Raw genomic sequence first — 13,259 nt, 5'->3', positions numbered from 1 at the left:
TCTGTTTTTCCTCACTGTGGTTAAAGTTTTGATTTGTTCAACTCTGAATAAATGAGATGATGGAGGTCAGCTTTCAGCATCACTCGGCATGAGGGTCTCTGTTGTCATGGTTACAGGTTCGGTGAGATCGAGAGCATCAGGGTCTTTCATGAGCGTTTCTGCGCCTTCGTCAACTTCAAGAACGCCAACATGGCCGCCACAGCCCTGGAGAAGCTGCAGGTGTGTGGCGGTGGCAGGTATTTAATATGGCAGTGTGTGAGTGTGTGTTAACCCTTCGCTTTGATCTCCGTGCTGCTCCTCCCGTCCAGGGGGCGGAGCTAGGGAGCTGTAAACTGGTGATGAGGTACCCCGACCGCTGGATCCAGAGGACCATGCCGAGCTTACAGAGGACCACCAACAGCGGCTTCAGCTCCAGCGCTGCAGGATCCCAGCACGGCTCGGTGGCCTCATGGTACCCACACCTCCACCATCAGAGTCCGAGCGGCGTGCTCTTACTTAACACATCTGTAACCTCTGCTTTTAGAGCTTAGGGCCAGTTGTTCAAAGAGTCTGGTCCGGATCAAAGTGATCCCAATTTGGAAATCCCATTTCCTTTAAGGGCTCGACTTTGAGGGCTCATCAGTCAAAAACTGGGTCCAAAGGGTAAAAATGTGGCAAATTTTTATTCTAAAAGGCAAATTGTCGGCTTCCTGTGAGAGATAGGGCCATGGTGCCCCCTGCCCCTTTTTCTGCGTCTCAATGAGACAAACATTTGAACATTTGTTTCATCTCTCTACGACATTCCTATTGGCTGCTATGGCCGCCTAAGTGTGCCTAGGTGGCGCTAGAGAGCAAATCATGGAATGTTAGGTGTCAAGTTTAGTACCATATGGAGATTTTTGGTGATCCCGAGGTGTAGGCCTATTCTGGATTATCTGCTTCTGTCACAGCTGAATTCAGACAGAGGAGGCCGTCACTCAGGAGATCAGGTGTTTACTGCTCTAAAAAGAAGACGTCATGATCATTTCTTAACACGTGTCATGCTGATATGACTCAGGGTCTGCTCCTCTCTCTGTTCCCATGAAGGTCCAGAGGATGTGCACCCATAGACGGAGACAAGTGCTTCTACTGGCAGACCACAGGCTGTTTCTACGGAGACAAATGCTGCTTCAAACACATACCAGAGCGACAGGGACGAGACAAGAAACCGTGACCACTCAAGCTGTGTCCGTTACACTCCTTCCCTCAACGCCACGGCACCGTGCTGAAGGATTAACCAGGAGAGAGGGGAACAGGGACCTGTGAACTCTGAGAGCCAGAAAGAAAAAGTCAAAGGAAAGACAGACATGAAACAAAGAAATCCCCAGACTTCTCTTTTAAGGCGGACTGAAGCGGGATCATCACTGACTCACACAGTCCTGGGTCCTGCATGGAGCTCCTGCTCTGGAGGAGTCTGTCACCAAAAGGATTCACTCAGAGAAACTCAGTGGGACGAAAGAGGAAAACCAAACCTTCAACAAGCATTTCATCTCCGACACCTCTGATGGATCACCTTAACCTCCAGAGATATTTTCATAGCACGAGAAAGAGATGAGGCCATGGATTGTTTACTTCATGTATTTTTCACAAAACAATAAAGAAATAAAATCAACACTCTGTGTTCTTCACACTTTCAGTCTTCAGGGTTCAAATCCTACATTTACAGACTCATCATGATGGGACCAAGCTGCAAACTCTGAGCTGAAGCCTTCATCACAATAATCCTTAGATAAGACAAATACAAGCAAGACTTCCTATCAATGATGAGCATCTAAACAGAGCAAACAGAGATGAAGCTCAGAGCAGAGGAATCTTCATATGAACAGCTGTGTTTCTCTCAGAGCCAGCTTCAGCTCTGATTGTTGTTATCCAGCAGCAGTGTTTGTCTTTGTTCTTTTCTGAGCAATAAGAGAAATGAAAATCACTTTGAGACAGAGCTTCTTAGACTGACTTAGGAACCCACTGTGGACACAGAGCTGGAGTCTCCAGGCTCTGTGCTGAGCTTTAGACATCTCAGGGTCTCTGTCTCTATCCTAATGCAAAGTACTTTAAGGTCAGGACGAGGATCACTAAAAAGTTAAGAACAAACAACAACATCACAGCTGCTATCAGTCCCTGTTGCTGGGAGAGAGCCATCCTTCCTGGACCCCCTGAGTCTGGTTTCTTAGCTTCAGTGCGACGGGGGGTCTGGTTCCTGGCTGGTTCAGTAGTAGAGGGGGTCTGGTTCCTGGCTGGTTCAGTAGTAGAGGGGGTCTGGTTCCTGGCTGGTCCAGTCTTAGACTGAGTCTGGTTCCTGGCTGGTTCAGTAGTAGAGGGGGTCTGGTTCCTGGCTGGTCCAGTAGTAGAGGGGGTCTGGTTCCTGGCTGGTCCAGTCTTAGACTGAGTCTGGTTCCTGGCTGCTGTAGAGAGACCAACAGATCAGAGTCAGTCATGGAAAGAAAAAGTCAGTGACTGCAGATAAACTCTAAAACGTCCTCAACAGGAAATCAGAGCAGCCCTTTTCTCTCAGGTTCTTCTTCTTCCTCTCTGAGGACGTCTTTGTCTCTCTGGATTCATCCTATCAAATGTTAGCCGCTGATCTCTGAACCTGAGCTGATTTGATTTTTCTTTGTCTCCACAAACGTTCACTGACTTTACTCACCAGTCACTGTGAGGAGACATCCGCCCACACTGGAACCAGAATCTGTTTTCACTTCACACCAGTACTGTCCTGAGTCTTCAGTCCTGAGTGAGGACACATGAAGTCTGATCCGTCCCTCTCTGAGGAGGTCTTTGTCACACTGGAATCGTCCTGAAAGCTCCCCATCCCTCAGTGGGATCTCAACTCCATCCCGGAAATCAAACAGGGCTGAGACTTTCCTTTTTTTCATCATGGCACAGAAAACATAGAGACCTTTCAGAGAGGGGTGAGGTTTTGGTGTGAAGGTCCAGTCCAGGGTGAGGCTCTGCTTCTCCTCAGCCTGATAGGAGCTGAGACCCATGTTGAGCTCTAATCCTGTAGAGGAGACAGAGAGGAAAAGAGAGGGGCAGAAAAACACAGCAACATGTGAGTCTTTACACACATTTTCTCATCAAGTGTTGAAGTCTTTCACTCAGTCTCAAAGTGGATCTCCTCTTTTCTCTTTGAGGACAATAAAGTGAAGGTGGAAACTAACCACAGACGCAGCAGCTCAGAGCCGTGAGCAGCAGGAACCTGGAGACCATCTTCTCCCTGAAAACACACACATGAGGTCAAAGGTCAGTCCCACAGTCTGTGTGGAATCATGGAAACACTCAGGGATGGAGAATCCTGCTTTGACACTCAGCTGAGCTGCACATTGATGCTGAAACAGTGTGAGCTCCAGGCTGAACACAACCAACACACTTGAAGAGCTGTGTGAAGCTGCAGTGAGGACTTTCTGTCACTAGAGGGCGCCCTTCATCCTCATTTCAAAGTGACTGCATGAAACAGGTTGACATTGAGCTGTGTGAAGCCAAAGGTTCCCCTGGGACAGAGACAAATAAGGCTTGGTCTGAAAAATCAGCTTTAAACTTGTTCAAACATCATCTTCCATCTTTGTTTCAATGTGTAGTTTACATTTCTGTTGGTGTCACAGTATTTGATATGACATTTCTACCATTTGAACCAGTTCAAGAATCAGTCCCATTAAACTGTCAAATGGTGTAACCACAAAAGCATGACAAGTGTTAAAGACTTCACCTTCATTGTCATGTTTTACAGCACAGTAAACTGATCAATCCTGAACTTTTTTGCTGAGTATCAGATTTTTGAGGAGCGTTGGTTCCAGCAGTTGACCCTGATCAGGTCCACGTCTTTCATCCCTCTAGTGGGCTGCTGTGATGAGTCGGGAGCGCGGTTCTGACCACAGTCACACATGAAAATGGTGGCTTTCTTGTTCACATTATTCACTGGGAAAAATGAACAAAAGTTTGTGACAATGACACAAAACATACAAACTGAAGTGTGGTTTTGCTTTTTAACCATAAAAAACAGTTTTAAAGTACATTTTATTAAATATAGCAGAAATAGTGTGGCTAGTGCCATGAATTTTGATAATATATATTTTTTTATATAATAAAAAAGATTACAATACAAAGTTATGTGTTAAGATTATTAAGTATAATTTTCAAAAGGGGAAAAAAATTAATTGTTTATTAAAAATAATTTACAAAAAATAGCTGTCTCTTGGTTTCATGTCACTGGTGTCACTATTTGTAAAAACCTTTATTTTGAAAAAACTGCTGTGTCCCTGTAAACATTTTTGGGGGTAAGAGCTCATGGGAGGCATGTCCATTATGAGAAGCACACGGTAAGTCAGCATCTTCTCCTCATATCTTGACAATTTCAAGAATTATCTACAAATTTCATGTGAGTATTTCAAATGAATAACTGGTGTTACGGAGTTTGTAGTAAGGGAAAAAGAAATTTAATTAAAATAATTGATCACACTGCATGATGAGTTGATATATTTCCAAGTTAAGACGTGTGGTTTTGCCATCTTGAATAGGCCATTTTATCTGCACTTTTGTCGTTTTGGTTAGTAACACCACTGACAATCACTAGCACCAGTAATACCTTAAATAAAAAAATAGGTCAGTTTGTACATAAACCAGACTAATTGGTTTAATTGCTGTTTCAGTGTTGGCAAAGTTAAGTGCTGCTGAAAAGCAAGGACTCTACAGACAGCGCAGGGATGCTGACCAAGAATGCAGGGCAGCCTACCTAAAAAGAATGAATGATATTAAAAAACACTTACTTGAATGAAATAGAAACTCAAAGAAAATGATCTCATTTTTTGTTTATTTATAATGCTAAGTGGTCAACTATTATGAGACTTTTTTTAATTAAAAAAAAAAAAAAAGATGCAAAAATAAAATGAAATTGCTGCTCAGAAAGCTACCATTTTCATAGAATGACTGGTTCAGATGATGACCTACTGGCTGATGGAGCTCAGTGTGTTGTTGAAATGCATCCCTCTACCTGAGTGGTGGTTGATGTCCTGATCTAATGAAGAGCCCACAGTGGAATAACTCAGGCTGCATCTGTCCTCATCTTTCTCCCTCAGACATGAAGAAATCAAAGATTTGAAACAGCTGCTCATCAAGCTGTCAAAGCTGAGCCTGTTCTTCCTCACACTGGCTGTGATTGATCAGAAAACAGCTCAATCAGGGAAATCTGCTCCATTGAAGGAGGTGAAGGATCAGAACAGAGTTTTCTTTGAACACACTGAACTTCAGCTCCACATGAAGCTGAGCACCATCAATGCTTTGAGTCAGGAATCAGAGCTGCGTGCAGGTTCAGACTTCAGCAAAGACTTTGGAGCTAACTCTGAACTCTCTGACACATCCATTCAGTCTCACAGAACACACACACAGCACAGAGCAGACCAGAAGAATCCACAGACAATAATGAGACAGACTTTACAACCTGTTGATGCAACACTACAAGAAGGAGACATTCAGACGGCATGAAGACATTATTCCATACACACCTGTTAGAGTTCAGTCACAGCTGGGGCAGAAAGCAGGTCTGAAGAGGAGGAGAGCTCTCTGACAGACGTCCTCTGTCCTCTTTCTGTATGATGCTGATGAAAAACCAACTCTGATGATAAAGAGGTTGGTCAGTAGGGAGAACTCTGAAAAAAAAAAAAAAAACTTGATTAGTTATTAGTCAAATTAAAAACATGGTTCGAGTGTGTGCCTATCCTGGGTGCTTCAATCAAGATGGACAGGAGATTCAATGCCTGCATCCTGACCTTACGTCCAAGCAGCAGAGGAGAAATAAATGGAAAAGGAGAGACTCTGAAGCTTTCAAAGTCCTGACAGCTATTGCTCTGGACAAAGGACTCATGAAAGACGTCAAGCAGATTGCCCTCTTCAAACATACAGGGATATAGAAAAGGAAAAATAATTATGAGAAATTACTATGAAGGTTAAGTGAACTTGTCATTATTATGTTTCCTCAGGAGAGCTTGAAGTGTTCTATGCCTCGATGCTGAAATACTCAATGAAAGCACTCACCCAGCTTGCTGTTATGGACCACAATGAAAATGTTCATCGTGGACAGGCCTCCACCAGCACAGGTACTGGTTTTTTGTTTGTTTGTTTGTTTTTAGAATAATGTTTCTTATATGTCTTATCATTTTTCTTTTCTTTTTTTTTTTAAGGACGATTAAGATTCAATGTGGTTTGCCCAAAACAAACAAAAAACAAAGGACTGGGTTGTCAAAAAGATCTTTGTTCCAACAACACAAACATTTCGGCAAAATGTGGTGGTGCAGGTTGTGCAGGGACACCTGGGCCACAACATCAAGATGAAAGACCCTCAATCACATGTTTCTATCCCTCCGATACCAAAAAACATTACTCAGAAAACAAAACCTACCCAAAAAGGAAGCCATACAAAAACATGCTTCCAGCAACAGCAGTTAGTCTGAGTGGTGCACTATTGTGCATTATTATTTTTGTCTTTTTATATTTGTATTTTAAATTTGTATATATACAGAGTCTGATCAGGAGTGTTCTTCATCTGTTTATAACATGATGCACATAGATAAAACAGCATTTCTCTGTGGGTGGCTTGTCTGCATTTTACACCTGGGTCTAGAATAAATCTTTTGTCAAAGGAACAGAGTTACATCTTGCCAACCTTTCAAAGTCATCACGCAAGATCTGTTCTATTTATCTATCTATTTAAAATAGATCTATTTTTAATTCTATATATTCATTTATTGACAACACAAGACAATAGTCCAAAAGTTATAACTACCGCCTATATATATTCTGACATGTTATTATCTAAATTGAGGCATTATAGCTTTTTTTTAGATTTTGGAAAAATCATGACATTTGATGAAGTAATGAAATCATATAAATAATTAGTCTGGAAGAGTGTCTTTAGATTTGTTTATTGTCTTTACATCTGTTCAAAAGCATCTTCTGCTTCCTTGAATCCAGTATACACCCCATATGGTGAAGGGTACTTGGAACGGATGCTTGTGACAACACAGGCAGGTAAAACTCTTCTGCTGTCCTTTCCAAGTCTCTCGCCTTTCAGGACCCACTCCAGCACCACCCGGTAAACCACCAACCTGTATTGACTGTTGGGGGGGACAAATAAGTATATAAATAAATAGCATCTCTTCCAGGACACAACCTAGGTGAGATGCTAAGTAAATAAACACAGAGCTGTAACACACACAGTGTACAGTACAGTAAAATAGATCATGTATTAGGCAGTGTCCTGTTAGTACAAAATAAGTATAGTAAATAAAGATATTACAAAACTCACTCCGCACAAAGCGTGCCGTTCGGTCCTGCAGGTCTTGGCCTCTTTTCCAATTGAGTTTAGGCGCGTGGAAAAACATCTCCAGAACTCCACGGGTCAGTAATGGTGGGTAATCTGTGTTTTGGGTGACACAAACTCTTTGAGCAGTGCTCTCGGTCTCATCAGTGGAGATATTGAGATCCTCCAGCGGTAGAATCAACAAGTCCCAAATGCTCTCCTCTTTCGGTCGGCATAGCTTGACATTTTTCACATTTACACCACCTCGTTTCATCCGCACATAATCTGTAGTCTGACAGTGTTTGAGGCCCTGCTCGAGCTGCGGCTGCCTCATCCGTTTCTCTAAGTTCGTCATCTGTGTATTCTGGCTCGTAAAGAAAAGGCTCGGCAAAGCCCTCGTGTTCTTCCTGTAAATTGAAGTCCTCAGACATTGTTCTTTCTACCTGTTTTTTTTTCTTTGTTTCAAAGTTTTAACACAGCCTCACTTGCCAACCTTAATAGGCAGATCAGTAACCACTAAAGCACATAACATAGTGTATAGTGTGCATGTTACTCACCCTATTTGAAAAGGAACGCCATCCTCCTGTCTTTCATGGTGGCAAAGTGGTCAATAACCATGTCGTAGCATTTCCCGCTGGCTTTGAGGTCCTCCACAACAACAGAGTCAATAGATATCCTGGCTAAATTGACAAGTCTGTCCTGTCCACATGTTTTTCTCAGATATGTTTTTATCCTTTTAAGACAGGAGAATGAGCGCTCTGCTGATGTGCTGGTGGTGGGATGTGTGAAACTTATTTTACACATTCATTTCCTCTTTTTTGTGGTATAGGTGACAGAGGTATCCAGCTTTGTTGCCATGGAGCCATTGGGGTTTAGTAGAGGACTGAACTATCTGCTGGAGCCAGGTCTTGAGGTGGAGGTGGTAACCACTGATTGGTCACCTTCCATTCGAAAAAAATTATGCATGAAGAATATCCAGAGATCCACCATGAGTTTGACATCTGGCATGTTGTCAAGGGTAAGTAGACAGACTGTAACTACTACTAATGGCAAAACATCTTCTAGTCACACACGTTTAGTCCAGTTGCTGTATTTTATGCTTGCTAGTAACTCATCGCCTTTTTTATGTTGTTATTAGGGCTTTTGAAGAAATTTCTCTCTGCGTCAAACAAAAAGGACAACTGAGGCCTGCAACCATGGATAAAATCCATCTGCAATCATTTGTGGTATGCCTGTTCAACCTGTGGAGGTGACCCAGATGTGAGTAACAACACATTCTTTACATTTTGGCAACAAATAGAAATGATAATCAAAATTGATAGTTTTGGATATAGTCCTTTTGCTGTATATGACTGAGAATAAATATTTTTTCATTATTCTCAGGATTTGATAAGAAAGTGGAAAGCACTGCATCATCAGATCTGTGGTGTGCACCGCTGGGAGGAAGATGGACAGGAGATTCAATGCCTGCATCCTGACCTTACGTCCAAGCAGCAGAGGAGAAATAAATGGAAAAGGAGAGACTCTGAAGCTTTCAAAGTCCTGACAGCTATTGCTCTGGACAAAGGACTCATGAAAGACGTCAAGCAGATTGCCCTCTTCAAACATACAGGGATATAGAACAAGGAAAAATAATTATGAGAAATTACTATAAAGGTTAAGTGAACTTGTCATTATTATGTTTCCTCAGGAGAGCTTGAAGTGTTCTATGCCTCGATGCTGAAATACTCAATGAAAGCACTCACCCAGCTTGCTGTTATGGACCACAATGAAAATGTTCATCGTGGACAGGCCTCCACCAGCACAGGTACTGGTTTTTGTTTGTTTGTTTGTTTTTAGAATAATGTTTCATATATGTCTTATCATTTTTCTTTTTCTTTTTTTTTAAGGACGATCAAGATTCAATGTGGTTTGCCCAAAACAAACAAAAAACAAAGGACTGGGTTGTCAAAAAGATCTTTGTTCCAACAACACAAACATTTCGGCAAAATGTGGTGGTGCAGGTTGTGCAGGGACACCTGGGCCACAACATCGAGATGAAAGACCCTCAATCACATGTTTCTATCCCTCCGATACCAAAAAACATTACTCAGAAAACAAAACCTACCCAAAAAGGAAGCCATACAAAAACATGCTTCCAGCAACAGCAGTTAGTCTGAGTGGTGCACTATTGTGCATTATTATTTTTGTCTTTTTATATTTGTATTTTAAATTTGTATATATACAGAGTCTGATCAGGAGTGTTCTTCATCTGTTTATAACATGATGCACATAGATAAAACAGCATTTCTCTGTGGGTGGCTTGTCTGCATTTTACACCTGGGTCTAGAATAAATCTTTTGTCAAAGGAACAGAGTTACATCTTGCCAACCTTTCAAAGTCATCACGCAAGATCTGTTCTATTTATCTATCTATTTAGAATAGATCTATTTTTAATCTTATATATTCATTTATTGACAACACAATAAATTAATACAGATATGTTTTTATCCTTTTAAGACAGGAGAATGAGCGCTCTGCTGATGTGCTGGTGGTCAGTATGGTGAGCATGAGCTGCAGCAGTTTGTAGATCTCGGAGAGTGTGCCCTGAAGTTCATCTTCAATCAGAAACTGTAGCAGCTCTGCTGGGGGCTTGTGAAACAACCTGTTGTTGTAAAGCATGTGCAGCTCCTTTCTTAACTTATGCTCATCAAAGAGTGGATATGTTTTGATCAGCTGAGCCAGCTCACTGCTGGGGAATGCAGCTGGCTTGCAGAAAGATAAAAACGATGTCTGATCCATCACTCGAAAAAAACTCAGGTGCTTCATGTCTGCAAATCTCTGTGTCATGTGCAACACTATACTGTCAACAATCTGGAAATAAAGACGTCGGGAAGATGAAACGGTGTCTTCCTCTCCTTCTTGGTGCTGGCTGAGTCCCTGCTCCAGAGCCTCCCAGCCGCGGCGAAGACGTTTACGTCGGTGCCCAGGTTCTCCGACTGCCTGGACCGTTTCATCATAAATGCCAGTGAACGTCTCGTCTGTTCTTATGACTTTGAGAGCGTTGATTGTGCTGTTGATCCAGTCCTGACATTTTTTGATGTCCACTGTTTTACTTTGAAGGACCTGAAAGAGTGGCTCTGTGAGGCCGAAAATGGACTGAAAGACCCCGAGCAGGAAATTGAAGTCAAAATCCTTCAGTTTTGCTTCAAGGCCTGCTCATTGTGCTTCTTTGTACTAATGCTCCTTGCCAAGTCCAAGGCTTCATCAATCCTGACACGTCCAAAAAGCTTCAATTTCACAGCTAGTTTAGTAAAATTGTTTTTTACTAAATACTCTAAATCTTCACCCTCCATCACTGCACTTGCTATTTTTTGCTAATAAAATGTCAACACAAATATGCTAATCTCCCTCCTTTTCATTCAGCGGCTTGATGATGACGACACTGTGATTTGATTGGTTTGAGGCAAAAGACGGGGTGGTTTCCCTTGACACAGTCTTGGATAATCACAGGTGAGTAGTGTCATGACAACAGTCTCATTTGATTGGTTAATCATTCTTGATTTTTTTTTCACCAAGGGACGCCAACTTGGCTTGGCCTCCCTGCGGACAACAGTGTGCAATATCGTATTTTCACCACGCATTCGCCACATAACATTTAGGATGGCGCTGATGTACATGCATTCTACAATGTATATCATGTAGAATAGAATGTACTCGCATATTGTAAGTTTAAATGTCTTTTGAAAGTTATACTTTCGCTCCGGTGGAATGCTGGCATTCTGCTGTCAATAATTAATTAGTCATTCTTTGACACCGATTCACGCTACACTATCAACAATGTCCACAGTGTCAATCCAGAAGGGCCCTTTTGAAAGAGAAAAAGGAGTACATGCCCATGGAGATAAGAAGGCTCAGAAATAAACATACATTCTGTTCCATTTTTAATCTGTCACTACTTCTCATGTCTTTAATTCTGTATCTGCCCAGGTAACTGAACAATTTGAACTTGTTGGGAATGGACTTAGTGGGTAAACTAACAAAGACAGAGGGTGGTAATCAGTACATATGTGTCATGGTTGATTATTTCACCAAATGGACAGAGGCCTACCCACTAAAGACCAAAAAAGCAGAGGAGGTCACCAATTGTATTGTTGATTTCTTTTACAAATTTGGTGCACACTAAAGACTGCTGACAGATCAGGGCTCAACATTTGTAAATTGTAATTGTAATTTAGTTTATTTGATAGGGAGGGACAATCTACATTCATACACACTTTAAAAAATAAATAAATGTAAATGTACCCAAATCTAGCTGCCAAGCTAATTTCCATTGGTAGTCCCCCCAGCTAAAATATAAAACAAACAGGTTAATTAAAATACAAGTACAATATTCAAAGGAGTCTGTTTTTCTTGTTTTGTTTCTTTTCAAGGAAAAGAAAGAACAGAAAAACATTATCATAATAAAACATTTTACAATACATTAAAATCATTTTTAAAGTGCCAGGTCATGTGGATAAATGAGCAGTGAAAAAAAAATTCAAGAAAGGAAAGAGAAAGGTGGATGGAGATAGAATGGGGCTGCAGCAATGCAAGTCCAGGTCATATGTATTGATTTAGTTATGGTGCTTAAGGGTTAATGCCAGTTATGGTATAATCAGACTGTGGGGATGAGGCCAAAAAAGGAGAGTAGAGGGAAGGTAACGAAAGAGAGAGGAAAAAAATAAAAGAAAAAAGGAAAAACAAAAAAAAAGATAAATAAATAAATGGAAGAGAGAGAGAAATTTTTTTTTACTAAAAAATATAAATTAAAGAAGGTGATGGGTGGTCAGATGAGGATAATCAGTTAGTCACATAAATAAATAGTGGTCCAGGAAGTGATGACATGGCATCATCGCCTCTTGTCCTACAACATACCATTACTTAGACAAAGTGACAAAGTGGTATTGCACAATATTAACAATGTAACATGATTATGCAAAAGGTGACATGGTGACATTTATTCATTATCAGAGATCATGATTGCAGTTTTGTTTACTTAACAGCCACTTCTTTAGGTTTTTTTTGAATGCGGCGTATGTATTACAGTCCCTTATCATAACAGGTAACGTGTTCCAAATGCGACTGCCTGCGACTGACAGCACTGTCTGCCCCTGAGAGGTGCGTCTGAGTGGAATAACACAGTCCCCTCTGTTGGTTGCCCTGATTGTATGGCTGACATTGTCATTCTGTCTAACATAAGCAGACAGTGGGGGCGGTGCTAAACCTTTCAAGATCTTGAATATTGCGCAGGCATATTTAAAAGTTGTGAAGTTATCAAAACTAAGGAGACCATATTTTTTAAGAATATGACAATGATGATATGTAACTGGTTTTTTGTCTAGCATTTTTATTGCTCTTTTGTATAGCGACTCCACCTGGCTGAGCACAGTTTTAGTAGTAAATGACCAGTTAGTAAACCCGTATTCAATATGAGATAAAACCATTGCATGCAAAAAAACTCTAGCTGCTTCTGTTGTTATTGATGACCTAATGGATTTAAAATTTGCAAGACTGAATTTCATTGTTTTTGAAATCTTGTTTGCGTGACTCTTGAAGGAGGGGTGGAGTCTAGAGTGACTCCCAGATACTTGAACTTGTTTGCAAGTTCAAGTTCCTCTCCTCCTATGAAAATACCGGAGTGAGTTATGGCCTTTGGTGTTTTAGAAAAATACATGCAGACGGTTTTCTTGGTGTTTAGACTGAGACACGATTTCTTGAGCCAGTCGTAGATGTGGGTTAGTTCTGTTGTAAGAATGTGGGCGGTCTCTTGGATTGATTTAGATGATGTTAATATTACTGCATCGTCTGCGTATAGTTGTATATGAGTGTTTTTGCATGCAAGTGGCATATCATTGATATTGAGCGAGAATAGTATTGGCCCAAGTATCGACCCTTGCGGGACCCCATTTTACACTTGAGGTGTGGGGATTTAATC

At 41.3% G+C, this 13,259-nt stretch overlaps 1 protein-coding gene across 3 annotated transcripts in view; it reads left to right on the top strand.

Annotated features, from left to right (window-relative positions):
• The window catches only part of LOC141805362 (uncharacterized), a 52,107-nt gene extending 50,510 nt beyond the window's left edge, over nucleotides 1-1,597 (top strand). For 2 of the 3 annotated variants that reach the window (XM_074690399.1, XM_074690390.1), the window contains exons 15-17: nucleotides 117-219; nucleotides 309-451; nucleotides 1,066-1,597. In XM_074690399.1, coding sequence (XP_074546500.1) covers nucleotides 117-219; nucleotides 309-451; nucleotides 1,066-1,192 — 373 coding nt within the window. In that variant the 3' untranslated portion in view covers nucleotides 1,193-1,597. Of the gene's footprint in view, nucleotides 1-116; nucleotides 237-308; nucleotides 452-1,065 lie in introns of all 3 variants that reach the window. The other variant, XM_074690407.1, reaches the window with a different exon arrangement.
• The last annotated feature ends 11,662 nt before the right edge of the window (nucleotides 1,598-13,259 follow it).

This window comes from Halichoeres trimaculatus, unplaced genomic scaffold, assembly GCF_033239565.1.
Source record: "Halichoeres trimaculatus isolate MK-OKI-2021-1 unplaced genomic scaffold, fHalTri1.1 fHalTri1_scaffold_2, whole genome shotgun sequence".
Lineage (NCBI taxonomy): Eukaryota > Metazoa > Chordata > Actinopteri > Labriformes > Labridae > Halichoeres > Halichoeres trimaculatus.
This window is presented reverse-complemented; position numbering and strand designations above follow the sequence as displayed.